Source organism: Callospermophilus lateralis, chromosome 7 (assembly GCF_048772815.1).
Source record: "Callospermophilus lateralis isolate mCalLat2 chromosome 7, mCalLat2.hap1, whole genome shotgun sequence".
Lineage (NCBI taxonomy): Eukaryota > Metazoa > Chordata > Mammalia > Rodentia > Sciuridae > Callospermophilus > Callospermophilus lateralis.
The window spans coordinates 136,655,269-136,681,745 of record NC_135311.1 but is presented as its reverse complement, the minus strand read 5'-3'; the positions used below and the strand labels follow the sequence as shown (position 1 = coordinate 136,681,745).

Sequence of the window (26,477 nt, the reverse complement as noted above, 5' to 3'; positions counted from 1 at the left end):
AGGGCGTCGCCAATGGCTCCTCTTCTTGGCCGCGATTCAAATCCCACTTCCAGCCGCGGGTCAGCCCCTAGCGGGAGGGGGCTCCACCCTTCCAGGGAAGCACCGAGTGTGGTTCCGGCCACAGCGGGGCTTCTGGGCAGGCAGCCGGAGGGCACTGGGTCATCAGAGGTCCTGGGGCTGTCCACACCAGCATGGCACCAGGAAACCGGAGCAAGGGAGCATTGAGAGAGCAGAGCAGGGCCATCCCCGCCTCCCCTCATGGGGTCCTGCCCTCAGCTGTCCCCTTGAGGCCCCCGGAGGGGGTCACATGCCACGGAACCGTGCCCCCACACAGATGTCTGACTATGGCTGAAGCCCTCCCTTGCCCTCCTGGGCCTGGGAGACACAGAGGGTGCTGGGGTTCTGAGGCCACACTGTGCGCAGGGCTCTGCATTCCAGTCTTATGTCAATTCCTCATCATCCCTCAACAGCTCCATCAGGGAAGATCTAGAACCTTCCCGATTTGGCTGATCCCAAAGTGAGGCTCAGAGAGGCTGGTGCCTAGCCAAGGTCACACAGCCAGAGTGGAGACACTGGATTCCAGCAGGCCTAGCAGCGGAGCCTGCACCTGGAGTCAATGTCGCACCCCTTTAACCGCAAGAGCAAGCATCGAAATGGGTTTGGGCCAGGAGACCCCAGGAGAAGCCCAGGGCCTTGTCCTACACTCAGCTACCCTTCCCCCTGGGAGGACCAAGCAGACTGGAGGCGGCCCAAATAGTCCTCACACTCCGCTGCACCCCCTTCTTGGGACCTCCGAAGACTCACCCCCAGCATCTCCAAGGAGGCCCGCCGGGGGCTCTCAGAGAGCCCTCCCCCCATGCTGAAGTCCAGGAGTCCCGTGACTCTCAGGGCTGGTGGCCAGTGTGGGCTCTGTCGGCTCCCACTGCAGCGAGGCCCCCGGATTGGCAGAGAAGGGGTTTCCAGGCTCAAGCGTGGGGGGTGACGTGGTTTCCGCAGGAGCCCGAAGGCTCAGGGTTTGCAGAGGCGAAGGGCTGGGCATGTGTGCAGCCCCCGACCCACGCCAGCTCACGGGCCACCTGGGGGTTGACTCCAGGCCTGGGGCTCTCACTGCAGGCTCCTCGGAGGAAGAGGCCAGAGGACTCTCCACAAGAGCTGTCAGCGGGGCTGTTGGGTCCACTTCATGCCCCTCAGAGGACTCAGGTTCTGAGGCCTCCAGATGGTCCCTGGTGTCTGTCTGCTGCTCTCCTGGGGTGGTGAAGATGGCAGCCATCCCCAGAAGGGAGGTTGGTCCCTGCCCCTCCATGTCCTGACTTGGTTCTAGGGATAATGGGCCCAGGTTCCCTCCGGCCCCCTCCTGGGAGAGGCCATGGCCACTCTGGGGTGGTTCTTTGGACCCTGTTACAGAGGACCTTTCCTTGAGGGAAAAGCGGGAGACCAACGTCTCTTCAGCCAGCCTGGCCTCCAAGTGCCTCGTCAAAGGCTGCAGCGCTCTGCTGGCCTGGGTAGGCTCCCCCGGGAGGGGCTCTGATGAAGCCACATCCCCTCCTAGCAGGAGGGGACTTCCCAATGGCTGGGTGGGGTCCTGCTTAGGCCTCGTAGGTCCTGGATCTTCAGTGACAGATTGTTCTGAGCCCAGGGACACTTTGGGTGGGTCGGACCTCCCAGGAGGCCATCCAGGAGAGACTGCTGAGGACAAAGTCACGTCAGAGCTGGGAAGACTGGGCCTGAGGGCCCCGGGACAGCCAGGACAGCCCCCTGGGCCCTGAGGAGACTGTGGCTGAAGTCGGGAGAGGTGACTGGGCTCCCCCCAGGGGAACTTGGGGGCCATGCTGACCTTGCCTTGCTCTGGGGAGAGGCGAGATGGTGGACGCCCAGCTTCCTCCTGCAGGTCTGGCTGTGCGCAGGATCAGTCCAGGGTCCTCCTAAGCATGAGAAACAAAACCAAGTGGCCCTGGCCGCCCGTGGGTTCACCCAGAGAAGGCCCTGTGGGAGCAATGACCTCGGGCTGGCTTTCCAGGCCTGGCTCCAGGGCTCCCGCCACAAGGCCTTTGGGGGGTGCCTCAGTTTCCCTCCCCTCACCTGTGGGCACAGCTGCTGATCCTATCTGCCACCACCTTTTGCCACGTCTCAAGGCACAGGGAGCTGAGCCAGGCAGGACAGGCAGGAGTCTCCCCATGGGGGGAGCTCTCAGGGACCCTGGCTTCTCTGGGTAACTTTCTGAATTTGACGTGACATAGCTAGGAGTCAGAGTGGGCCACTCCTTGGAAGAACCACAGGGAAAGAGAGATCTCAAGCCCAGCAGGGCTCACCAAGGTCTCAAGCCTCGGGAGGAAGTTGTGGGCAGAGGACACAGCCGTGGACTCACCTTGGACAGCTCTCCAGAAGACCAGTGCACAGGCCCCTGCAAAGGCCGCTCCTGGGCAGCAGGTCCTGCACCCTGGAACGGGGATGAGGCAGCCGACGGCACTCTTGCTGGAGGGGTGTCCAGTCCTGGGGATGGGGAGGATGGAGGAGACCCCGGCGGAGCTGTTGAGGCAGGCAACTCTGTTCCTGAACCTTCCAAAAAGGAGGCAGGGGTCGGCCTTCCTCCTAAGGGGGCAGAATCCCCCTGAAACCCTGCTGTAGGACCAGGAGCAACCCCTTTTCCTGGGTGGAGGAGCAAAAGCTTGGGAGGTCAGCTTCAAGCCTGAGTTAGGAGGGTCTTCTGCAGAGTTTCCCCAGACCTCTGAGCTGGAGAGGCTGCGTGGGCCTCAAGACACATTTTTACACTTAAAACCCAGAAATTTAGGTTTCTGCAAAGACCATCTGGTCCCGACTCACTGCCCCAGCTGGAACGCCACAAGCCCGCTTCATCTTTGAGCCATTTCCTAGTTTGAGGTCCAATACATCAGTCCAACCCCAGGGACCAAATAGATCTGGGCAGCTCTCCCTGCCCAGCCACCCTCAGGCTGGACACCACTGATGTTTGGGGTTAGATCTTTCTTTGTTGTGTGTGGGAAGGGCGTCACCCCTGGCCTCTGCCCATTCAATGCCTGTAGCATCCTCTGCATTGTGACAAACATAAATGTCTGGACATTGCTCACTGTCCCCTGAGAGGCCAAAACTACCCGCTGTGAGAACACCTGGGTCACAGCCTGCAAATAGCAGCCCCGGAGCCCTTGGACAGGTTTGATCTCGACTGCAGGGATTTTAAAATCTTTTTTAAATTAACCGACAACTATTTGAGAACAAGCTGTAGGTAACCAGTTTCTCACGGGAAATCAGAAGACTGGGCCACACTGGCCTGCCTTGGCACCAAGCAGAAGCCTGCAAGCCAGGCAGGGGCTCCGGCAAGCCAGGCCAGGTCTGGCAGCTGCCGGTTCTCAGGGGCTCCCACCACTCCCCACGAGGTCTGTACTTGACCTTGCCACCTTATCACCGCCCCCCCACCCTGGGCCCTGGGTGTCTTCACCTGCACTCATTTACATGCCTGCCTCACCCCTAGAGGCACTTCCATCCGGACTTTAAACTGTGATTGCAACTAGAGGTAAGTGGCCCCTCCCCAGGTCTTTCTTCTGGGCTCAAGCTCTTCTCCATTCCTTCCTCTGTCTCTAACAGCTGCCATCTGAAGCAATTAGGATGCATCCTATAGGTTCTAACCACTTGGGGGGTGGGGGGGGGGCAGGAGGGAGATAAAAAAGAACAACTCTGTAACCACAGAGCGCTTAGGCTATCCACTTATTAGTCACATATTTACAAAAGGGGAAAAAAATGTTCTTTGTCTAAAACATTTTGTAAAAAGTCCTAGTGAAAATTCAGTCCAAGCAGCACTTATCAAGTGCTTATCAAGGGCAAAGAGGTACAATAAAGGTTGTGAAGAATAAAAACTGCATAAGACAGAGTCCTTGATCTCCAGGCATTCCGACTAGAGGGAGAGACAGGAGCATGCACCGCGAACTATAATAAGAACAGAAAGGCCTAGAAGCTTCAGGGGAGGTACAGGGAAGGTGCTCTGGGAACGGGGGAGCGGGGAGATTCATTCCGACTGCTGATATTAAATTAATAAAATGAGAGAGAGAGAACATTCTTTCCCCGTGTAAATCTTTCCAGGGAGGCCCAAAACTTTTCTTAAAATGGTTTTATTGCTATTGCTATTTTTGAATTTTGAATTTTCTTCATTATCTCCCCACTTGCTCTTCAAAGCCCAGGATAAAAATTATCTCGTCGTTGGCGTCTCCCCCGGAGTCCACCTGCCCTCCATTGGAATCCCTGGACTTTTCTTATCTCCCCTTCCAGTCTGGACACTGATGGAGAAGGAGGACCAATCTGGTGGCCTCTGAGGCCTGAGCCTCATGTGGCAAATGCTTAGTGAATACTTATTGGCTAAAGTTCTAGCTCTCCCTTTCCAAAATCAATGTCACCGCTGCAGGAAACCGTTCAAATAAAAACAGCCGAAATGTGTAAAAACTTTCAAGAAATATTTCCATTTTTAGCAGACGGTTAGAACTCGCCCACCCCCACCCCCCATCCTGCCTTTTTCTTTGTTTCTAATTCTGAATTTGGGGCTAGATGTGGTAGGCAGTCCCCCTTTTAATCTTTAAATATAGTTCTGAATATAATTACATTTTTATGCAGCACCGAAACATCATATCCTGGTAACGGGCATTCTTGCGCTATTAACATCTGAATTAAATCTCCCTCGCGTCTGTCTTCTATTGAGGACAGTTAGGAAGTTTAAGATGAAAGTGATCGACATCATTTGTGAATTATGTGTATTTCCTTATGCTGTATTTGAATGGGTTTTGCTCCTGGTGGTTTTGCATGTGTGAATACCAGGTTGTCTGGTAGCTGGGCTTTCACCGAAAACCCCTTTCAAGACACAGTGTCCTGGTGTCGAGCACACACACCATGTTTAGAGGGAGGTCTCCTCGGGTTAAGAAATGAGTTGCGACGCGTATGGCTGTTTGCCAAGAAGCCTGATCTACTATGTGACCTGAGGAACGGGAATCCACACGAGCTAGCTGAATAGATCCAAGGACGATGGCTCGTCCTGGGTGGGGCAGTCTGGTAAGCCAAGCCACCTCCTGACAGGCGCCTGTGTTCCCGTCCTCCAGGCGAGAAAACTGGGGCTGAACGGGATTAAGTAACTCACTGAGGTTCTGCTGTTTGGGAAGTTGATGGGCCCCTGCCCCTGCCTCCTCCATCCCCCCTCCCAGTGGGACTCCAGAGCCAGGGCCCTGGTGACTACTTATCCCCACACCACTCCTGTCCTCATGCCAGTGCCAGCCAGCTGACCTCTGCAGCCCAGGGCTGTAACACTGTCACAGGAAAAGAAGAATGGGGCTGCGGGAAGAGGACGCATGTGGCAAGTGTCTGTCTCCAGCAGGCACACTGACAGGTGTGCCTGTCAGGCCAGGCACACTGGCATGGCCCCTGGCTACTGTCCCTCACTCACCCATGCACTGGAAGACGTTCTCCACCGTCCAGAGGACCGGGGCAGCCACCTCGGCAAATTCCAGGTTCAGATCCACCTTATAGAAAGCTTGTGTCCCTGGGGCTCCTCGGGCCTGCTGGCATGGCTGTGGGACCAGGAGGAATTAGGGCATGTGACAGGGGTACAGTCAGTATCCTCTGGCTCTCCTCCCACATGGCCACCTCAGCAAGGGTGCCAGCCCTGGGGGTCGGGGGGAGGCTAAGTGGTGAAGTCCTTTCCACGCTGGACCCACAGGTCTGCTCTCCAAGTTTCTGACTCCTCATGGTGTCAGTAGCTCAAAGAAGGGTCTCAGAAGGGGCAGGTCAGTGACACCTCCCGGAGGTGTCACTGACCTGGACTTGGAGCAGCGTGGCTGCTGGGATGCTGACCATCACGAAATCCCTGCTCTCAGTCACCGTGAAAGTGTCAGACTGGTGGACACGGAGGAGTTTCAGGTTCAGGCTGTTCTCGATGCGGGAACCTCTCTTGACCAGACCCAGCCTCTGCTTGGGGATGTGAACGGAGACGTCTGTCTCTGGCTGGGATGAAACTGGGACAGGAAGGACACAGGCAAGCACATGGGCATGAGGGTGGGCACATAAGTCCCAGGCTCCCTGGCTCTGGAGTCAAATGCCTTCCCTCAAGGACAACAGCCAGGGGCCATGGCAGTGGCCAGCACTGCACACTACTGTGGCAGGTGACAGTGTTCCCCAGACCCCCAGGGGACTCAAGTCATCCAGAAGACCCATGAGAAAGCAGACTCTAGGAACAGGGCTGCCTCTAGGAAGCTGCCGGAATATCTCTGCCAATACCGCCTTCAGCTTCGGGGACCCAGCCTGGAGGGCCTTCCAGCATCAGAGCCGCTCTTAAGACGCGCAGCTCACATCAGTTGTTTACACTTTAGCAAGACTTTCCTCGCGTCAGCTCTCTCCCGGGTCCATTTTAAGCTGGCTCGGCAGCAGCTAAATGAAAGCATTTGTCTCCAAATAAAGGGATTTCAAATATCAGAGCAGTGGACGGCGACGATTGAGAGCCTGGCAAGGCCATCCCCAAAGCCAGGAATGCCCCAGAGCCCGGAGCCTGAGACCTAGTCAGTGATAAAATTCTGTAGAGTGTGCGTGTTAGTCATCACTGATCTGCCCACGCGGGATGAAGCCTTTGATCCACCTGCCTTTGCATGTGGACCTCTTCGGAATTTAAGCTCCCCGGAGGTGAGAAGTGGTCCTCCGCCTCCTGGCCTCTTTGTATCCTATAAGGTGCTCCCTAACGGCGGCGGCAGCCCAAGCTGAACAAAATTGTTCTCCTGCGCTAGGTCTACATCAGGCTCCCACTGCCACTGAGGCTGCAAACCTCTCCCATCTTGTCCTCAGGGCCCCTGGAGCCCACTGTGGGAGGCTCCTGGGAGCTCCCAGACCTCAGTCGGCCACCTTCGGAAGACATTCTACTTCGTCCACACCATGTGCCACCCAGGCCGGAGTCCCCCTCGATGCCTCCTTCTGGCTCTAGAATGGGGGTTGAGGGACCTCTCCCACTATCAGGAACCCACCTTTATTCCAGACCTCGATAGCAATGTCCCACTAAAGGATGGCAACCAGAACCCAGGACAGGACCCCAGGTTCCTGCCCTGGGCGGCATGTGGACCCACTGGCTGGCACTGCCGTCAGGGGAGCCAGTGCGTCCCTCCCCCATTGTGCCTACTGCATGCCACGCTTCCTTGCAAGGGACCTGCAAAGCCTATGGGTGCAGCGTCTGGGTTGCAGGATCCCAAGTGGCCCCCATCCTGTCCCCTGTCCCAACTCATCTACCCCTGGCCCTGTCCTCTTCCCCAGAGTTCCCCCAACTACCCATTCTCCCCAACCTCTAGTGACTGTGTCTCCCTGGTCAGATGGTTTGTGAGTGTGTCCTGTTCCTCCAAACCCCCTGGCTGCTGCCTTTTCGAGGGGAGTTGGTGGTTTGCGTACCCACGCCTTCCAGCAAGAGCAAACTTCTCTTTGTCCCAAGCATTTCAGAAGTGCGAGGCCAAGGTTGGGACCAAGAAGAGAGAAGGTAGGGGCTGGGGATGTGGCTCAAGCGGTAGCGCGCTCGCCTGGCGTGCGTGCCGCCCGGGTTCGATCCTCAGCACCACATACAAACAATGATGTTGTGTCCGCCGAAAACTAAAAATAAATATTAAAAAAACTCTCTCTCTTTAAAAAAAAAAAAAAAGAAGAAGAGAGGAGATAGAGTGGGAGACAGGGAAATGAGGTGTGTTGGGGGACAGAAGGGGAGTCAGAGAAGTGGGCCTTCAGGGTGCTCCTGAGTCTTACCCACTGGGCAAGCAGCCTCTAAGGAGTAGGCATAGTGACCGCTCACCAGCCAGAGTGGCAGTACCTCCAAGGAGGTGTTCAGCACCTGGGGAGACAGAAGGGTCCTCCCTGTGGCCTCTAAAACGTCTCCTTCCAGAGGCCAACTCTCTCTATACCCCCCACCTTCCAACTAGTCTTGGACTAAGCCCCCAGGAGTTACAGAGCCCAGGTCAGGGACCATTGCTCCATTGCAACCAGGAAATATTATTTAGCCGGGATATTTTTAGCAGGAAGCGAGCTCGGAGCAAATGTCATGTGAGCCGTCTTCTCTTACACGGCAACTTTGGGCTATTTAAAGAGATGGTAATTACACTCCTGCCACCATGATCAGGACGCACTGAATACATGATTGCAGGAGCCCCTCATCTGCCGAGTCGAGCACTTTACACTAATGGGGCCCAATTTTCAAAGCTGCCTGCCTAAATCTGTCCAGTCTCGCAGGTGGACATTTGAATTGGCACTGGAGGAGTGGCAAAGTGCTCATCTGGGTGCCACACTGCTGAGGCCCCCGCCCTAGCAGGGGATGGCAGGGCCTATTGCCCACCACTGACCTCCTGCCTCTGAAGAACATCTTGTCTTGGGCTTTGGATGGTGACTGAGGTAGCATTGATGTCCACATACAATCCCATCAAGTTGGCATCCTCCAGGGAAGCCACCAACTCCCCTCGAAGAGACAGCAGCCAGGGGGTCTGGAGGAACAGGACATACTCACAAACCATCTGACCAGGGAGACACAGTCGCTAGAGGTTGAGGAGAATGGGTAGTTGGGGGAGGACTCCAGGCAGGGCACACGTGTTCTCAGAATTTTCAAAGGGATGTGAAGTGGATGGAGAAGGGCCCTGGCCCCTCCTGAGAGGCTGTAGAAACCCCTGGGACCAGCAGAAGGCCAGGTGCGGTACAGAAACCCAGGGTCTTGCTAAGGCACTACCTCCTCCCCTGGAAACTGCAGAGAGACTCTCAGCAGGGAAGGACCCCAGAGGCCTCCAACCCAGCCTCCCACCCTGAGCTGGGTCCCCTCCTCCAATTTCCTCTCAGATGCCTCTGGCCTCTGCCTGGAGGGCACCAGAGGAAGCTTAGAGTTTCTGCTTCCAAGACCCAGGCCCAGAAGGGTGGGTGATGCCCACAGGAACTCTCACAAGACAATGCAAGTCCAAACCTCCTGCCTTAGAGCATCCCTGAGCACAGGGCCTGGAAGAACCTTCCAGAAGTTCACGCCTGCCTCACCTACCTGTCCACTGTTGCTCCTCAGAGGCAAGGGCCGGGAGACCTGCAGAACAGAGAGGAAGCAACACCTCCTGGCAAGTGGCTAGCTAAGGGGAGCAAGCCAACTATCCTCCCTCGCTCAGAGCACTGGCGATTACCCCAGCAGGAGGCCGGCAAGAGAGCCAGGCGGGAGGCTGTTTGCTCATTAAGACAAGAAAATCATTTATGTTCTGAGACTCGAGTGTCAACAGACCCAGGGAAATGTTGCAGCCTCAGCTGCTGCCCGGGGCTGAGCCAGGGGGGCAGCTGGGGCGCCGGGCGCAGCTGGCGAGGCCCAGAGTGGCTGTGCGCGTCCAGACCCTGTTGTTCAGAGCCAGCTCTCCTGCAGGGCTGTCCTCAGGACCCCGCCAGGTCGTTCCACCTCCTCCTGCTCCAGAGTTCACCTACTGTTTCCTGACCCTGTTGCTTTCCAGGTGGGATCCAATAAGCAAAGGTAGACAGAGTGCTTCTAGGGCCAGAGTGGCCGGTCCTCACCAATGGCACCACACCAGGTCTCCTGGGACTGAGTCCCCCAGTGTGGAACTTGCAGTGTTAAACCAGAACAGGCCCAGGCAAACTGGGAAAGTTGGTCTCATGTGGTGCCTTGCAGCCTTCTCTACAGTGACCTCACTCTCCCCTCTCCCAGGTGAGGACCAAGGTGATGTGTGGGCAGAGGGTCTACCCGACCCCTGGCTGCAAAACATGACCTCCACCCAGCTGTCACCTCCTCTTTCTACCTTCTCCAAAGCTCCCCTTGCCTCTGCAGCAGACCCGGGCAGGGAGATCTGCGGCCGGCTGGGAGAAAGTTACAGACCAGCAGATCATTTGAGCCCCTCCCCCCACCTCTACAAGCTGGGGACACTGAGGGCAAAGAGGACTGATTTGCCAGGACAACTCCCCACAGGGACAGAGAGGGGGGTCCCAGGGGCAGAAAGGAGTGGCCAGAGGAGACCCCCAGCCACTTATAGTGCCCCAGCTCAGCTGCCCCCTGGACCAGAGAGCATCCACCCGGCTCAGCCAACAGGCTCAGGGCAGCCCACAGGGAACCCCTTGGGTGGACCCTGCAATTTCCTTGTCCTTGGAGGTGCCAGCTTCTCTTGGAGAGCGGAGGAGATGGATGGGGAAGAGGCTGCTGGATGAGAGGGTTAGAGGATTCGGCATTTCGGGGTTAACCACCAAAGCTGGCCCAGGTCCCCCCTGCCTTCCCTCTACTGCGCCCTGCAGGAAGGCAGCGCACCCCTGGAGGCCGGGCTTGAAGAAAGAGGCAACAGTTCTGCTAAAAGAAGGAAGGGGAGATGCGATCACAGGCAAAAACGCACCGTGCCCTTTAAGTTGCAGCGCACAGGCTATATTTAGGGCCCGCGGACATTCCGCAGGACCTCGGGCAGCCTTCACTGGGAGCAATCGCTAATCACTGCATTGAGTTTACGGGTGCCCCTGGGCACACTTAACCCAGGGCAATGAATAGTTATTGCGCGGCCTCCCGCTCGGGGCCTGTGGGCACACTTAAGCGAGCTGGCGGATCGCTGCGAGCAGGGCACGGCTCGGGTACACCCTTGGGCACCCTGCGCCATCAGCGGGGAGAGGCAAAGTATTAAATATCTATGTGCCCTGTGCCCACAGCTGCATTTAGCCAAGGGCAAGGCCGGTGAAACGGCTTTAATTAAAACTTAATGCAAGTTCAAGGTGCAGCCACGGAAGCGGCGGCTGCAGAAGTCACCAGGAATGAATCAGTCAATTCGATGAGGTTCTCGGATGGCGGAGGGGTAGCGGGGAGGGGGGCTGAAGCAGAGAAGACCCGTCTTCCGTCTCTGGTGTGCGTCCGCTTCTCTGCCACTCTGTGCGGGGAGGCGGCAGGCTCCCACACCTCGCTGGGGCCTCTGGGCTTCGGCGGCAGGTTCTTGGAGACACTGTAGGCGCCGGACCGCGAGGAGCTCCTGCGCTTCTCTGCAGTTCCGCCCAGTGTCTGCGACACCGGCAACACCGTCCCCCTGGCGGCAGCTCCCAAAATTACAGGCCCAGTGCACAGGGAGGAGTGACCATCCCCAGAAAGTCAGTCAAACTGGTGCCCCGCGGCAAAGCCTAGAGCTCCCAGAAGGAGGCTCTGTGATTCTTAGGAGCACCACCCGAGGCTTGGGATGGCCTCACGGAGCCATTAAAAGTGCTCCCGGTGGTGGCTCAGTGGTAGAGCGCTTGCCTAGCACCTGTGAGGCACTGGATTCAATTCTCAGCATGGCTTATAAATAAAGTAAAGGTCAATTGACAACTAAGCAATGCCTTTTTAAAAAAAATGCAGGTGAGGGCTGGAGTTGTGGCTCTGCCGTAGGGCGCGCCCCTAGCACGTGCAAGGCGCTGGGTTCCATCCTCAGCACCACATAAAAATAAATAAATAAAATAAAGATACTGTGTCCAACTACAACCAAAAAAAAAAAAAAAATTAAAAAAGAATGAACTTTTAAAAAATGCAAGTGAGCCGGGTTCAATGGCACATGCTTGTAAGCTCAGCAGCTCAAGAGGCTGAGGCAGGAGGATCCCAAGTTCAAAGCCAATCTCAGCAACTTAGTGAGGCCCTAAGCAACTCAGCGAGACCCTGTCTTTAAATAAAATGTATATGTAAAAAAAAGGCTGGGGATGTGGCTCAGTGGCCAAGCACCCTGAGTTCAATCCCCGGTATAAAAAAAAAAAAAAAAAAAAAAAAAAATCCAGGGCTCAGCTCTTCTGAGCCATAGTTCCCTGGGCTCTTCCAGGCACAGCACCCTTGTTTTAAAAACCAGACCCGATGAGATTAAAACTGTATGCTTCCTGAGGCGTCTAGGTACTATTCAAATCTGCTCCTTTAGCACCAGTGCAGTGCCCAGCATATAGTGGGCGATTCATAAACGCTTATTGAATGAATAATGGTTGTTTTTAGCAGCTTTTCACTCTAATCTTCTCCTCTCACTTCTTTCTTTCACTTTCCTCCCTTCCCTAACCCTAACCCTAATCCTAACCCTCTCCGCCTTCCTTCCTGATACCCTAAGGCCAAAATCAGCATTTTGTTTGGGCTACACGTTATTTATAAAATTAAAGGCAATTTGGTTTTCAGTGCTAGGGATCAAACCCATGTAAAAAGCAACTGCTCTACACCCCAAGCCCCAAACCAACTGTTTTTTCTTTTCTTTCTATTTTGGGGGACGGGGGCAGAGGAGCCAGGCGTTGTGTTGGCTGCTCCTTGCGGGGGCCAGGGTTGGAGGCTGTGCTTGCTGCAGCTTGCCATGGCCCCCACTGCACTGCCCAGTTGGGAGCACAGCTCGGCCACTTACCAGCGGCAGGACTCAGGAAAGTCTAATCTGCGCTCAGTCCTCACATCTGTAGAGTGGGCGTGACCGCACACCACCTTGGAAGCTACTGCAGGAGAGAAGGGCTGCCGCTGGCAGGGAGTGGGGTGTGGAAGTGTCTGCTGGCTCAAGTCCTGACCACCTCCCAAGTCCAGCACAGACTTCTGCTGCTGGTTTGGCCCCTGTGGACTTGTGTTTGCAACTCTTTGCCTCCCACCCAAGTCTCCCAGGGCTAGAGAGAAATGCACAGGCAGTGAAGTTGCTCACAGCTCTTGGGACAAGCGCCATTCCCTGATCTTTCAAATGGAGGCATTACACCTGAAAGAGAACCCGCTCTCCAGTGCTGGGGATTGAACCAGTCCTCACGCAAGTTAAGCAAACTATGCCACTGAGCTACACCCCAGCCCTGAGGTCTAAAATTCCCTGATATGACCCAGGTTAAAAAGGAGTATTCTAAACTGGGTGCAGTGGCACCTGCCTGTAATCCCAGAAACCTGGGAGTCTGAGGCAGGAGGATCTCAAGTTTGAGGCCAGCCTCGGCAACTTAGTGAGATCCTGTCTCAAACTAAAAGGAGCTGGGGACGTGATTCAGTGATAGAGTGTTTGCCTCGCGTGTGCAAAAGTCCTGAGTTCAATCCCCAGAACTCAAAGGCGGGGGGCGGGGGGGGGGAGAAAAGGAGCATCTTTTCCAGCACCTTCTCTCAATACAGAGAGTAAGAACACAACATACTTTTGCTGCTTTGGCTCCCTCATGCCAGCGTCAACGGGAAACTGAGAAAGCCCATTCAGAGACCGTTAACACCCTCCCGCGCGCTCTCATCCCATCTCATTCCTTATTGCTCAGACAAAAGCCCAGTGGATCCAGCACCCAGCCAGGACCTGCGCACATCTCCGAGGACGATGCCACCCTGCATCTCCAGCTGCCACTGCTGCCCAGCTCTGTCCTGAGGGCCCTCTGACTGGGCCTTGGCGAGAAGCCCAGCCTGTGATGGTCCCCTCCCAGGCTCTCTAAACCCATTACCTGAATAAACGTGGGGCCACAGTGGACGCTTTGTTGGCTCAGCCCTGACACGACCACTGGACACTTCATTATGTAGCCGTCACTCCACTTCGACCCTTTCACCCCTTTTTGAAATATTCTGATTTCCAACCTGTAACTTGCTTTCTGGAAGTGGGGCGGATGCGCATGTTCAAATGAAAGAAGAAAATGGAGTTAATAGGCCACGAGCCCAGATCAGGGCCGCTCACAGCAAACATGGCTAACGCGAGCCCAACTGCCTGGACGCTGGGGGGCCCAGGGAAAAGGGACAGAAGCAAGACCAAGGCCACCAGGGACTGGGAACCTGGGTCCAGTGTCTGGGCCCCAGCAGTGGCCAGCCCCACCAGGAAGCCCTTGGGGCTGGGGATGGTTGTGGGTTTCATGACGTCACCCTTGGTCAGACAGACGGGTCTTCACCTGCGTGTGACTTCACAGGGACAAACACCTGCTGGAACCCTGGCTCCCTTGACCCTCCCCCATGTCTCACAAGGGACTTTCTCATTCCCATCTTACAGACAGGTCACTGAGGCTTAGTGGAGGAGAGTGACCAAGGGAAAGGCAGGGGGCCATCCCCGCAGCTGGACACAAGATCTGGTGCGCTTGCTCCGCACTCTCTGTGTGCAAGGGGGGCTCACAGGGCTCCCCAGTGGGCCCCCCGGGGTGCCAGGCTGACCCCCACCAGCCTTAGGAAGAAGCCACCACGTCTGAGCTCTGCAGGGGCCTGAGGTGGCATGTGTTGGGGTGGGTCAGGGGCTGTGAAAGGGGAGGGGACATAGCAGGAAGAGGAGTGGTAAGGCCATTCCTGAAGTCCTCCCCTGCGAGGGCCCTCAGTCCCTTGGGAAAATCCCTGGGCTTGGCCAGCAAGGGAGGACGACAGACAGAGGACATGGGGGAGGAGAAGAGGAAAGGAAAAATACGAGGGGCCCAGGGCGGTCTGCACCCATGGGAACGGGGTGGGGACAGGGAGGAGTTAAGTGACTGGGGTGCCGCACCCCCACTCCAGGCCATCTGCCGCAATCAGGTCATCCCTCACCCTCCGGCCCATAGTTGACCCTCCCACCCCCCCACTCCAGCTCCTACTGCCCCATCTGAGCCTCCTGGGGGGCCGGAGCTCCTGCACATGGAGGGGGAGGGGGGGCAGGGGACAAATACAGAAATGAATACAAAGACGCCTTACTTTTTGCAAAACTGACAGAATCCCACGGTCTTGTGAGCACCTTCAGGGCCTGTGCAAGTGAGCCTGGCCCACCAGCCTCTGCAGAGCCTCAGCACCGTGTGTTCACATCATCAAGCACTTATTGAGTGCCTACTGTGCCAGGACCTGAGGCAAGCACTGGGGGAGTGGCTCCCCTCCCCTCAGAGAGTCCAGCCTAGTCTGTGTGAGCAGGGTGTTGTTATCAGGGTGGCAGTTCAATGACAGAACAGGTCTGTCACACGGAGGAGGGACCGTGGGCCGCTGCCTGGGAGGCGGCTTCTAACCTGGGTGGAGGCAGCGAGTGGTGGTTGCCGTCTATGCCACACACCAGTCTGGGGAGTGCAGCTGCCTGTCTCCTGGCGTCCTCCCTCACCCTCTGCTCTACTCCTTACAGCCGCCAGCAGGTTCCTGTTCAAAACTGTGATGTCCCCCCTCTGCCCAGACCTCTCCATCTTTCCATCAGCAGCTCCGCCAGAGGCCTGAGCCTCTGCTCTCCCTCAGTCTGTTTCTACAGAGGAAAAATGCCACCGGGTCCCCTTACTTGACATCTGGGCTCCGGTTTAGCTCCTCTTGTCTCCCAGAACGGTGCCTCTTCCCAAGAGGCACCCTGAAGGCTGGGGTGCAGCTCAGTGGCCCAGCCCTTGCCTAGCCTGCGGGGGCTGCTGGCTTCCCTCCTCGGCAGCCCTTGCCCAAACCCACCTCCTTCCGCACGGAGCAGGCCGAGTACTGAGCTCGGAAAACAAAGTCGCCACCAGAAGCGGGGTGCAGAGAGTAGCCGCATTTAACCAAAAGAGAATCCTGGCGGTCGGGGTTCCTCCAGCTGCCTGCGGAGAAAGGAACATGGTGTGGGTGGAGCCTGCTTCTCTGGAAGGTCAGGAGCATCGACCAGACACGGACCAGAGGACTGAGTAGACGGAATGCAGGACCCAGGTCCCGGGAAGGTGAACACCAATAGGAAAGCATGGTGCCACCCTCAAAATATCCAGACTTGCCCGGTCTCCCACCCCTGGGCCCAGTCTGGGGAGTGCAGCTGCCTGTCTCCTGGCGTCCTCCCTCACCCTCTGCTCTACTTCTTACAGCCGCCAGCAGACTGTCAAGACCCTCCTCTGTCAGACCTCTCCATTTTTCAGCCAGGAGCCCCATGTGAGGTGCCCCTGACCTCTCTGACCTCTCCTCTCACTTCTGTGCAACTCCCTCCCTCTGTTCCTGCCATGTCTCCCCGTGGTTCCTCAAGCATCCCAGGCACACTCCTGCCTCAGGGCCTTTGCACAGCTGTGCCCTCTGCCTGGAACTCTTCTAAATGTCTGCACAGCTCACTTTACCTCCTTCAAGTCAGTACAAAAGTCACCTTCTCAGTGAAGCTCACCCTGACCCTTTAACCCAGCCTGTTCTACTTCCTGCCTCCTGTCTGCGCCACTTATCATCTCCTCACCTACAGTCTAAATGGCTTGGGATCACAGTGACTGCTCATGGCCCTCCACTCAAATGGCAGCTCCAAAAGAAAAAATAAGGGTGGGGTGGATCTCCTTGGGTAGAGGAATGAGGGCCGCAGTTCTATCCTCTTCCTTGGATTTCCTCTAGTTTCCATAATCCTACCGCTTTTGTCCTGGTGTTTTAAAAGGTCCTCGACTCAGCCGAGCCGTCGAGGGGAGAGGAGAGCACCTCGGGGAGAACAGCCGCCGCCTTTGTGCGGGGAGCCTCTCTGGTGATGCTTTCCTTTTAAAAGTGCAGCTTCCACCGCTATCTTTAGCAAGAGATCCAGGCCCTGTGCAGGCGGAGGGAGGCTCTGGAAGGCAGATCGCTGGGGAAATAAAGTGTCTCCGCCTGGATGTGCAAATTGACCTGGATGCTTTAGTTTTGCATTCACGTTTGCACTTTGTAAATATTTGCCTGGCATCCCGCTGATCACACCTGCCTGCTGTCCCCTCAAGTTTATGGAAGGCAGCAGGCACCGTCATTTCTGCATCCCACCTGGCGCTGCTGGGCTGCCGCTGGAAATAAAAACTCTCCACCGAAAGCCACAGGTGTCTCTGACAGCGCCTAAAACTAATGGCCTGTGGCTGGCCGCTGTGACTAATTCTCTGACTATTGACTTTATGATTTTACGCTTAAAACTTCTTTATAATAACACACAGAAATGTTTAATGGGCTCTATCCAGAGCCATAAAAATTACTTATTGAACAAGCGTTTTAAAACTATTAATCTATTGTTTTCCATTAATAATGGCTCTCCAAAGAACAGGCGACAGCTTAATGTATCCACAGCATTTCTCCTGGAAAAGTGGCCTTTTAATACCAAATGCCGCTCCCAAGACTCGTGGGCTGGTGGCCATCGGGCAGCCAACCCTCCCAGGACAGATTTAGGCCACACCAGTTCCACAGGGTGTTTGAAGAATTTCTGGAATGAACAGGGCCCCTGGGAGTTTCCCTAAATTCTGGGAGTGATGAGAAAACCCCTCTCCTCAATGGCTCCCTTTTTGTGCAAAAGAGAGGGGGATTCTGAGGACTCACTTTTCAGCCCCTAAGATGGAAAACACAGCAGGAAATGGGCTATTGGCACATCTCTCTATTCTTGTTCCTTCCAGAAGTTTCCAGAAGGTCCCAGGTAATCTCCTTATGGTCCTCACCCTCATTGCCATTTTTTTCTGTTGGCAAGCTCATGGCAAAAGTGTCTCTGAAAGTAATGCCTTGCCTTTGGTTTGGGCTATTTTAGGTGCACTACTCGCCCACCAAGTATGAGATGGCTTCCAGTGGGTAAGAACTGCCCTGTTAGAATCACATCCTTTTCTTTTCCGGGGCAGTTTGGGTCTTGGAGCATAGGGTGGGCACTTCTTCCCAGTTTTGGGGTGTTTGTTCATCCATCTTGCAAGTGTCCTCAGCACAGGCAGCTCCCACTCTCTTGAAGCTGCAGCTACTCACAAGGGGCAAGTGAGCTGCACCTCCTTCTGCTGGGGACCCAGCAAGGGGCACCTGAGCAATTCAGAGGATGGTTCTAGAGCTGAGCACAAACAGGCCAGGATGGCAACAGCAGGGGAGGGGGCTGCTTCAGAGATAGGAAGACCCTGGGGAGGGGCATTTCAGCTGATTTGAGTGACAGCAGAAAAGGAGAGGAAGGTTCCAGGTGGAGAAAGGCAGTGCCAAAGCCCTGGGTGAGGCACGTGTGGGGTCTCTTCCCCAGCCACGGCCCTGCCCAGCCCCTTACCTGGCAAGTGCAGGATTCTGCCCAGCCACCGCCTCAAGCCCTGTGGCTGCTTGGGATCTGCAGGGTCATGTAGTCTGAGAAGCACTCCACCTCGGCTGTCAGACAAGGAGATAATTCTGGGAGGGAAGGAAGGAAGGGAGGGAGGACCTTTTACCAGGCAAAGGTTGAGTTCACAGAACATCCAAGAAGAATGAACGTTAGGGTAAGTCTTCTCAGATTTCAGTCTGCCTTACAAATCATCTGGGCACTTGTTAAACACAGATTCAGCAGGTCTGAGGCAGGGCTTGCGGCCCAGCAGTTCTAAGGAGCCCCAGGTGACACCGGTGCTGCTGGTCCAGAGATCACACCTTGAGGAGCAAGTTCCCAGAGCTCATTAAATCTAACCACTGTGTGTTTCACAGGCGGCAAAACGGTAAGAGTGTGGACACTGCGGTCAGAGCACCTGAGCTCGAATCTCACCTGCTCTGTGTGGGCCTCTTGCTTAGTCTCATTTTCTTCCCATGAATTAACAGCATGATGATGATGGTGATGGTGGTGATGGTAATGGTGGTGATGGTGGTAGTGATGGTGATGGTGGTGATGGTGATGGTGATGGTGATGGTGGTGATGGTGATGGTGGTGATGGTGGTAGTGATGGTGATGGTGGTGGTGGTGATGGTGATGGTGGTGATGGTGGTGATAGAGGTGGTGATGGTGATGGTGGTGGTGACAGTGGTGGTGATGGTGATGGTAATGGTGGTGATGGTGATGGTGATGATGGTGATGGTGGTGATGATGATGGTGGTGAAGATGGTAGTGATGGTGATGGTGGTGGTGGTGATGGTGATGGTGGTGATGGTGGTGATAGAGGTGGTGATGGTGATGGTGGTGGTGACAGTGGTAGTGATGGTGATGGTAATGGTAATGGTAATGGTGGTGATGGTGATGGTGATGATGGTGATGGTGGTGATGATGATGGTGGTGAAGATGGTAGTGATGGTGATGGTGGTGATGGTGAGGTGGTGATGGTGGTAGTGATAGTGATGTGATGGTGGTGATGGTGATGGTGGTGATGGTGGTGATAGTGGTGGTGATGGTGATGGTAATGGTAATGGTAATGGTGGTGATGGTGATGGTGATGATGGTGATGGTGGTGATGGTGATGGTGGTGATGGTGCTGGTGGTGGTGACAGTGGTAGTGATGGTGATGGTAATGGTAATGGTAATGGGGTGGATGGTGATGGTGATGATGGTGATGGTGGTGATGATGATGGTGGTGAAGATGGTAGTGATGGTGATGGTGGTGATGGTGATGGTGGTGATGGTGGTAGTGATAGTGATGGTGATGGTGGTGATGGTGATGGTGGTGATGGTGGTGATAGTGGTGGTGATGGTGATGGTGGTGGTGACAGTGGTAGTGATGGTGATGGTAATGGTAATGGTAATGGTGGTGATGGTGATGGTGATGATGGTGATGGTGATGGTGATGGTGATAGTGATGGTGGTAGAGATGCTGGTGGTGATGACGGTAGTGGTATTGATGATGATGGTAGTTGTGATGGGGGTGAGGATGATGATGGGAGTAGGGGTGATGATGGGGGATGGTGGTGGTAATGATGATAGTGGTGATGGTGGTGGTGGTAGTTGAGGTGGTGAAGATGGTGGTAGTAGCGGTGGTGGTAATGATTGGTGGTGGTAGGGTAGCGATGGGGGTGGTGATGGTGTGATAATGATGGTAGTGGTGGTGTGGGTGTTGGTAGTGGTGGAATGGACAGTCTGGCCACAGGAAGTGGAATCTTATTGGATGTGATGCATTTCCCCAAGCAGAGCCCTGCCTGGGCCTCCCTCATGGTGAAGACTGGACAGAGGCTTAAATTAAATGCCCTCTAGACATGAACAATCAGACGGGAGGATGGGAAAATTTTTTATCTCCTAGGCTAATTTTTCTCTCAACAGAGACATATAAGCTGTCAGAAAGACACAAGGTTCCTGGGCCTTGGAGTTGGACTATCAGGGTCCTAGCCACGTGACTTGGAACAAGTCATTTAACCTCCCTGAGACCCTATTTCCTTTTCTGCAAAATGGACACATGTGCAGGGAAGAATTATGCTTGGCTCATGGAAAAGTCTGGCCCTTTGCCACCCTTGTCCCTCCCCCAGCACCTGGGAAGGAAATTCTGAGCCCTCTGAATGTTCCACTTAACCAGAATAACTTTGTTTACCTGGAGGCAGTGGGCCATTCCGGAAAGCTATGCTAGCCACGGGATCTATACGGGACCTTTGTCAGTGTGGTCTTAGCTCAGTCTCTTGAGGGCTGGAAACAAGGTAAGCCGTGCAGCTCTGCCTACTAACTGATCCCAGCAAAATTTCTGGAAACCAAGGCTCAGCTGCGCTTCCCTGGTGGGCACGCTCTGTATGGTCACACATTGCTGCTAGAAGTCAGTGCTGACCTCCCATATCCACTGGGAAGGACACCTAGAACTTGCTCCTGGGTCTCTCCCCTGTGCTGACTTTAATCTGAGTCCTTTTACTGTAATGAACCATAAGCATGAGTACAACTGGTGTTCTGAAATCTGTGTGTCCTTCTAGAGAGTTAATAAACCCAAAGGTGGTCTAAGGACTTAAAGTTAGTGCCGGAGCAAGGGGGTCTTGGGATGCCTGAATCCTTACAGCACAATGATAACTCCTCTCTCAAAGATGAAATGAGACGACAAATGAAAAGCCACAGCACAGGGCCCGCCCCAGAATAAATGTCCTACAAATGTGTGTGGCATCACAGTGTCCTGTTGGCTGAACGGGCTAAGAGCAGAGACCTGGGACTCAATTGCCTGTGGTTGAAGTACTGGCTCTACCTCAAATGGGACCATGGACAAGTCACTCACTCCTGTGACCTCAGCTGCTGGTCACACTGCTGTAAGGATGAATTGACAGACACAATCCCCCAAGCCAGGCCAGCTGCAACACCATGCTATATGCTGGGTTTGTATTAAAGAAACAAGCACTGGAGGTGGTGGGGGTGGGGGCGCTAGGAAGCGATATTGGTCAAATTACATCATTATGTACAACTGTAGTGCACCAAAAAAAATGTGGAGGGAAAAAAAAGAAGCAAGCCCTGAACTCTGAGTCAGAGGATGCCAGGCCCAGCCTTAGTCCTGGCACCAGTGACGGGGGGGGGGGGGGGGGGGGGGGCGGGGGGACACGACTCCAGCACTTGGCCTCTGCTTCCTTGTTGGGTGAATGCAAGACTCAAAGGGCTCTCTTACTCTCAGTTCCCCAGCAGGTGTCACATCCGGCCCAGGCTGCTTATCAGTCTGTGCCCCTGGGAGATGCCCCCGCCCGATTCCAACACCAAGCATGATCGAGTTACCTGTGGAAACTTCAAGTGCAGGGCGTGGCCTGTCCCTGTTTGACCAGAAGGTGAGGATCTGTGGGAACACTGCAGCTGAACACAGATGAGACAGATGGCCCTGCAGAGAAGAGGAGAGGGTGGGGGGAAGTGTGTAGCCAGGCTCTGCAGGTCTACTGTCCTCAGTCGGTCAATTAAATTCAATCATATATATACACATACAATCAATAGATATAGATTGATTGATATAGATTGCATCCGGGAGGTTCAATCAGACTCCCCTCTCCCACTGTGAAAGAAACCAGTTCTGAATCTATTTGCAAAGTAATTTCAACATTCCTGACTTGAAGTGTGTGTGTGTGTGTGTGTGTGTTGTGTGTGTGTGTGTTTGTGTCTGTATAGTGTGTGCACTATGCTGGGGATGGAACCCAGGGCTTCGCCCATGCTAGGCAAGCACTCTGCCACTGAGCTGCACTGCCAGTATTCTTAGATGATAATCAAGCTCTAAAGAAACCAAAACAGAGGGATGAGACAAAGCCTGAGTTGGGGAGGAGGAAAAAGTAAAGGTCAGTATTAGACAAAAACTTTCAAGCCAGGCATGGTGGTGCACACCTGTAATCCCAGGAATTGAGGGGGCTGAGGGAGAAGGATTGCAAGTTTGAGGCCAGCATTCAGCAACCCTGTTTCAAAATTTAAAAATTAAAAAAGGATGGAGATATAGTTGAGTGGTAAAGCACCCCCTCATTTTATCTCCAGGACCGGAAGAAAAAAAAGCAAGACTGGAGATGCAGCTCAGTGGTAAAAGGACCCTGGGTTCAATCCCCATATCAAAGAAGGATGGAAGGGAGGGAGGGAAGGAGGGAAGGAGGGAAGGAGGGAAGGAAGGAAGGGAGGGAAGGAAGGAAGGGAGGGAAGGAGGGAAGGGAGGGAAGGAGGGAAGGGAGGGAAGAGAGGGAAGGGAGGGAAGAGAGGGAAGGAAGGAAGGGAGGGAAGGAGGGAAGAGAGGGAAGAGAGGGAAGGAAGGGAGGGAAGGAGGGAAGGGAGGGAAGAGAGGGAAGGAAGGGAGGAAGGAGGGAAGGAGGGAAGGAAGGGAAGGAAGGAAGAGAGGGAAGGAGGGAAGGGAGGGAAGGAGGGAAGGGAGGAAAGAAGGAAGGGAGGGAAGGAGGGAAGGGAGGGAAGGGAGGGAAGGGAGGGAAGGAGGGAAGGAGGGAAGGGAGGGAAGGGAGGGAAGGAGGGAAGGGAGGGAGGAGGGAAGGGAGGGAAGGAGGGAAGGAGGGAAGGAGGAAAGGAGGGAAGGAAGGAAGAGAGGGAGGGAGGAGGAAAGGGAGGGAGGAGGGAAGGAGGGAAGGGAGGGAAGGAAGGAGAGGGAAGGAGGGAAGGGAGGGAAGGAGGGAAGGAAGGAAGAGAGGGAAGGAGGAAAGGGAGGGAAGGAGGAGGAGGGGAAGGGGAGGGAAGAAGAAGAGAGGAGGAGGGAAGGGAGGGAAGGAAGGAGGGAGAGGGAAGGAGGAAAGGGAGGGGGAGGGAAGGGGGAAGGGAGGGAAGGAAGGAAGAGAGGGAAGGAGGGAAGGGAGGGAAGGAAGGGAGGGAGGGAAGGAGGAAAGGGAGGGAAGGAGGGAAGGAGGGAAGGGAGGGAGGGAGGGAAGGAGGGAAGGAAGGAAGGGAGGGAAGGAAGGAAGAGAGGGAAGGAGGAAAGGGAGGAAAGGAGGGAAGGAAGGAAGGGAGGGAGGGAGGGAAGGAGGGAAGGAGGGAAGGAGGGAAGGAGGGAAGGAAGGAAGGGAGGGAAGGAGGGAAGGGAGGGAAGGAAGGGAGGGAGGGAAGGAGGAAAGGGAGGGAAGGAGGGAAGGGGGAAGGGAGGGAAGGAAGGAAGAGAGGGAAGGAGGGAAGGGAGGGAAGGAGGGAAGAGAGGGAAGGAGGAAAGGGAGGGAAGGAGGGAAGGGGGAAGGGAGGGAAGGAAGGAAGAGAGGGAAGGAGGGAAGGGAGGGAAGGAAGGGAGGGAGGGAAGGAGGAAAGGGAGGGAAGGAGGGAAGGAGGGAAGGGAGGGAGGGAGGGAAGGAGGGAAGGAGGGAAGGAAGGAAGGGAGGGAAGGAAGGAAGAGAGGGAAGGAGGAAAGGGAGGGAAGGAAGGAAGGGAGGGAGGGAGGGAAGGAGGGAAGGAAGGAAGAGAGGGAAGGAGGGAAGGGAGGGAGGGAGGGAAGGAGGGAAGGGAGGGAAAGAAGGAAGGAGGGAAGGAGGGAGGAAGGAGGGAAGGGAGGGAGGGAGGGAGGAAGGAAGGAAGGGAGGGAGGGAAGGAGGGAGGAAGGAGGGAAGGGAGGGAGGGAGGGAAGGAGGGAAGGGAGGGAAAGAAGGAAGGAGGGAAGGAGGGAGGAAGGAGGGAAGGGAGGGAAGGAGGGAAGGGAGGGAAGGAGGGAAGGGAGGGAAGGAGGGAGGAAGGAGGGAAGGGAGGGAGGGAGGGAGGAGGGAGGAGGGAAGGAGGAATAGTCCTGGAAGCTGGGACGGAAGGACTGCCAGCAACAGGGAGCACTGAGAAGACTTCTGCCTCCCAGGGGCAGTGAGGGGGTTCGAGCACTTTCAGAAACTGGGAGAGCCCTAAAGCTGATCACACCTCCAGCCTGTGCCCCAGCAATTCCACTCCAAGAGAAATGCAGGCCCAAGGGCACCGAGAGACAATACAAGAAGGTCCTGGGCCTCCTCATTCACAGCAGCACTGTTATTTTCCAAAACGGAAAAACACCCAACAGAAGAACGGACGCCTTGTGTCCACTCACCCATGGAACACTTGACTGCAAGGAAAGGAGTTGGCTACTCAACAAGAAGGATCTCAACTGCGATTTGCTCAGTGAACACACCAGACACAGAAGAGCACATACTCTCTGGTTACATTATAGAAAGTTTAAAAGTAGACAGAACTTTAGGTTTGGAAATCCAGATAGTGCTTGCTGTCAGGGAGGTAGACAGCAATGTCGGAAGACTCAGAAGATGCCCTGAGTAGTAGGCATATGGCTGTTTGCTTTGGAATAATAAATTGAGATGTGCTCATGAACTAAAGGAAAAAATTTCAAAATACTTTCAACTGGACAGGTGTGGTGCCACATGCCTATAATTCCAACCACTCAGGACACTGAGGCAGGAGGATGGCTAGTTCCAGGGCAGCCTGGGCAACTCAGTGTGACCCTGTCTCAAAATAAAATAAAAAGGGCTGAGGATGCCAGGCACGGTGGAGCACACCTGTAATCACAGCGGCTCGGGAGGCTGAGGTAGGAGAATCACAAGTTCAAGGCTAGCCTCAGCAACTTAGCAAGATCCTAAGCCCCTTAGCAAGACTCTATCTCAAAACAAAAAAGTTAAAAGGGCCAGAAAGTAGCTCAGTGGTTAAGCACCCCTGGGTTCAATCCCTGGTACCAAAAAAGGGGGTTAGCTGTGTGGTACAGTCCCCAGTACCCCCCCACACACATGTTTTTGTTTTCTTTTTTAATAATGTTGATACTAGTCTCCAGATTTAAAAAAAAATTTTATTCATTTTTGGATGAAAACATAGGATCTTTACTTATTTTTGCGTGGTGCTGAGGGTCGAACCCAAGCCTCACTATATGACATGACATGCAAGGCGAGCACTTTACCACTGAGCCCCAGCCCTAGCCCCACAAATTGTGTTTTAAAAGGCAGGAAGAGACTCTGCTTCCACCCAAGGCTGATATCAATTCGGTGGTGGGATGAGGTCAGGGCTTAAGACCAACCCAGGCAGCTCAATCACCAAGGTCTCCAGAATGGGGTGGTAAAGAATGACAGGTCCATGTCCCCAACCTGGAGCCCGGACTAAGCCCGCAGCCTTACAGTGGAGAGGAGCAGGAGGTCACTAGGCCCCTGGGCTCCATTTGGCGGCTCCCAAAGCCAGCAGGAGGACTGCCTGGGAGACCCCCCCCCACCAGCTGCACCCCTGCTCCTCCCGCTCCCCGACTGGGTGCTGAACCCGCCCTACGCCCAGCTTCCTTTGGCTCCTAGCAGGGCGTCTCCTGATTTTCATTTGATTAATTTGCAAAACTCTGACCAGGTTGGGACTGTTGGGTTTAAAGTAAGAATCTTCAAGAACAAGTAAATATGAAACTAGAGCAGGGGAAGGAACCTAGGAAAGGAGAAGTGGTTGCCTGGCACTCAGCACTATCCTGGCAGGGAGAGGTACGCCCTTCAGCACTTGCTCCTGTTTCCCTCCCCCGGGTTCACAGGGGTTCTGCCCACGGACTCCTGCAGGCCAGCTGAGGCTGCCTGAACTCGCCCTTCCCGCCTTGGGTAGATGTGCCACCTCACCCCCACCCCCAATCAGATTCCTAAGTTGGGCACCCGGCCCAGGCCCCTCCTCACCCACCCACCACTCAGCTTCTCTGGCCTTCTTTGTCCCCAGACTTAGAAACCTCACAAAATGCTAAACAAAAGCCCCGATATGCAGGGCTCCAGGACAATAGCCAACTGTTGTTGACAATCTTGACATTCGAGATGGTTCGAGGCTGGCTTCCCACTCTCAGAGGTTTAAAAGTATATCAGTGCATATCTATCAACCGGGCAAGGACTGTGGTAAGGGAAATGAGACTTTCTCCCTTTCCTTACGACTGGACAGCAAGTGACCAGGGCTTCTGTCGTTTGGAAACCCCTTGAAATTAGCGTCTCCCTGGAATTCTAATCTCTTCTAAGGACCCCTCAGGACAAAGAGTGTTCCGCTTCCTCCCAGCATTCTGGAAATCCTTTTTAACATAGAATTCAGGACAAGGGATGACGTGGAACCTGGGAAAGGTGGAAGTGACTTCCGCCAGACCTCCCCTGGGAAGGCCAGCCCCCGCCAACACAAGGACCCAGTGGGGCCTCCCCCACTTGACTCTTCAACCCTCTTAAGACACAGGTTTCAGGATTCTAGTGGGAAATATTTGGATTCTGTTCTAAGAAGCCTGGGGCTGCTCAGCACTCCCCTGGCCTCCCAAGTCCCACAGTGACCAGATAAGACCCCTTTGGCGGGCCTGGCTGAGGGTTACTTACTTACCAGACAACTGCTGGGGACCCCCACATCCTCGGGCTTCCCAGGGCTCTTCTGCCCCGGAGGAATGTATCCACAGTTCCAAGCTCATAAATGAAAGGTCGGCCTGATCCCTTCCTCTCCACTCAGGGGTCACCCAGGTGCCAGAAAGCACAGGCGGGCTCTAGGCTTCTGAGTTCCCTCCCACCCACTGCCACCTGCTGGGAGGTCAATTTCTTTACCCCGCCCCCCAGCTCAAAGTAAAAAAAAAGGGGGGGGGCAGATCTGAAGGGTAGAACAGAGGGATCCACTGAGCGACCCTAGCCCAGCTGAGTGGAAGGGGAGGGGGTGACAGGGCCTCAG

The 26,477-nt window shown here is 54.9% G+C and overlaps 1 protein-coding gene across 1 annotated transcript; it reads right to left on the bottom strand.

The window, feature by feature from the left end:
- On the bottom strand, positions 1–26,167 carry Ciroz (ciliated left-right organizer protein containing ZP-N domains). Its single transcript, XM_077110092.1, is given in 16 exon segments — positions 1–177; positions 805–1,683; positions 1,733–1,922; positions 2,366–2,556; positions 5,435–5,558; positions 5,806–6,002; positions 7,759–7,843; positions 8,349–8,486; positions 9,026–9,064; positions 13,378–13,521; positions 15,290–15,414; positions 17,793–17,834; positions 17,837–17,908; positions 21,138–21,212; positions 21,215–21,237; positions 26,142–26,167. Coding segments are annotated over 15 exon segments (2,316 nt in total). The 3' UTR covers positions 1–177; positions 805–838.
- Positions 26,168–26,477: the final 310 nt, after the last annotated feature.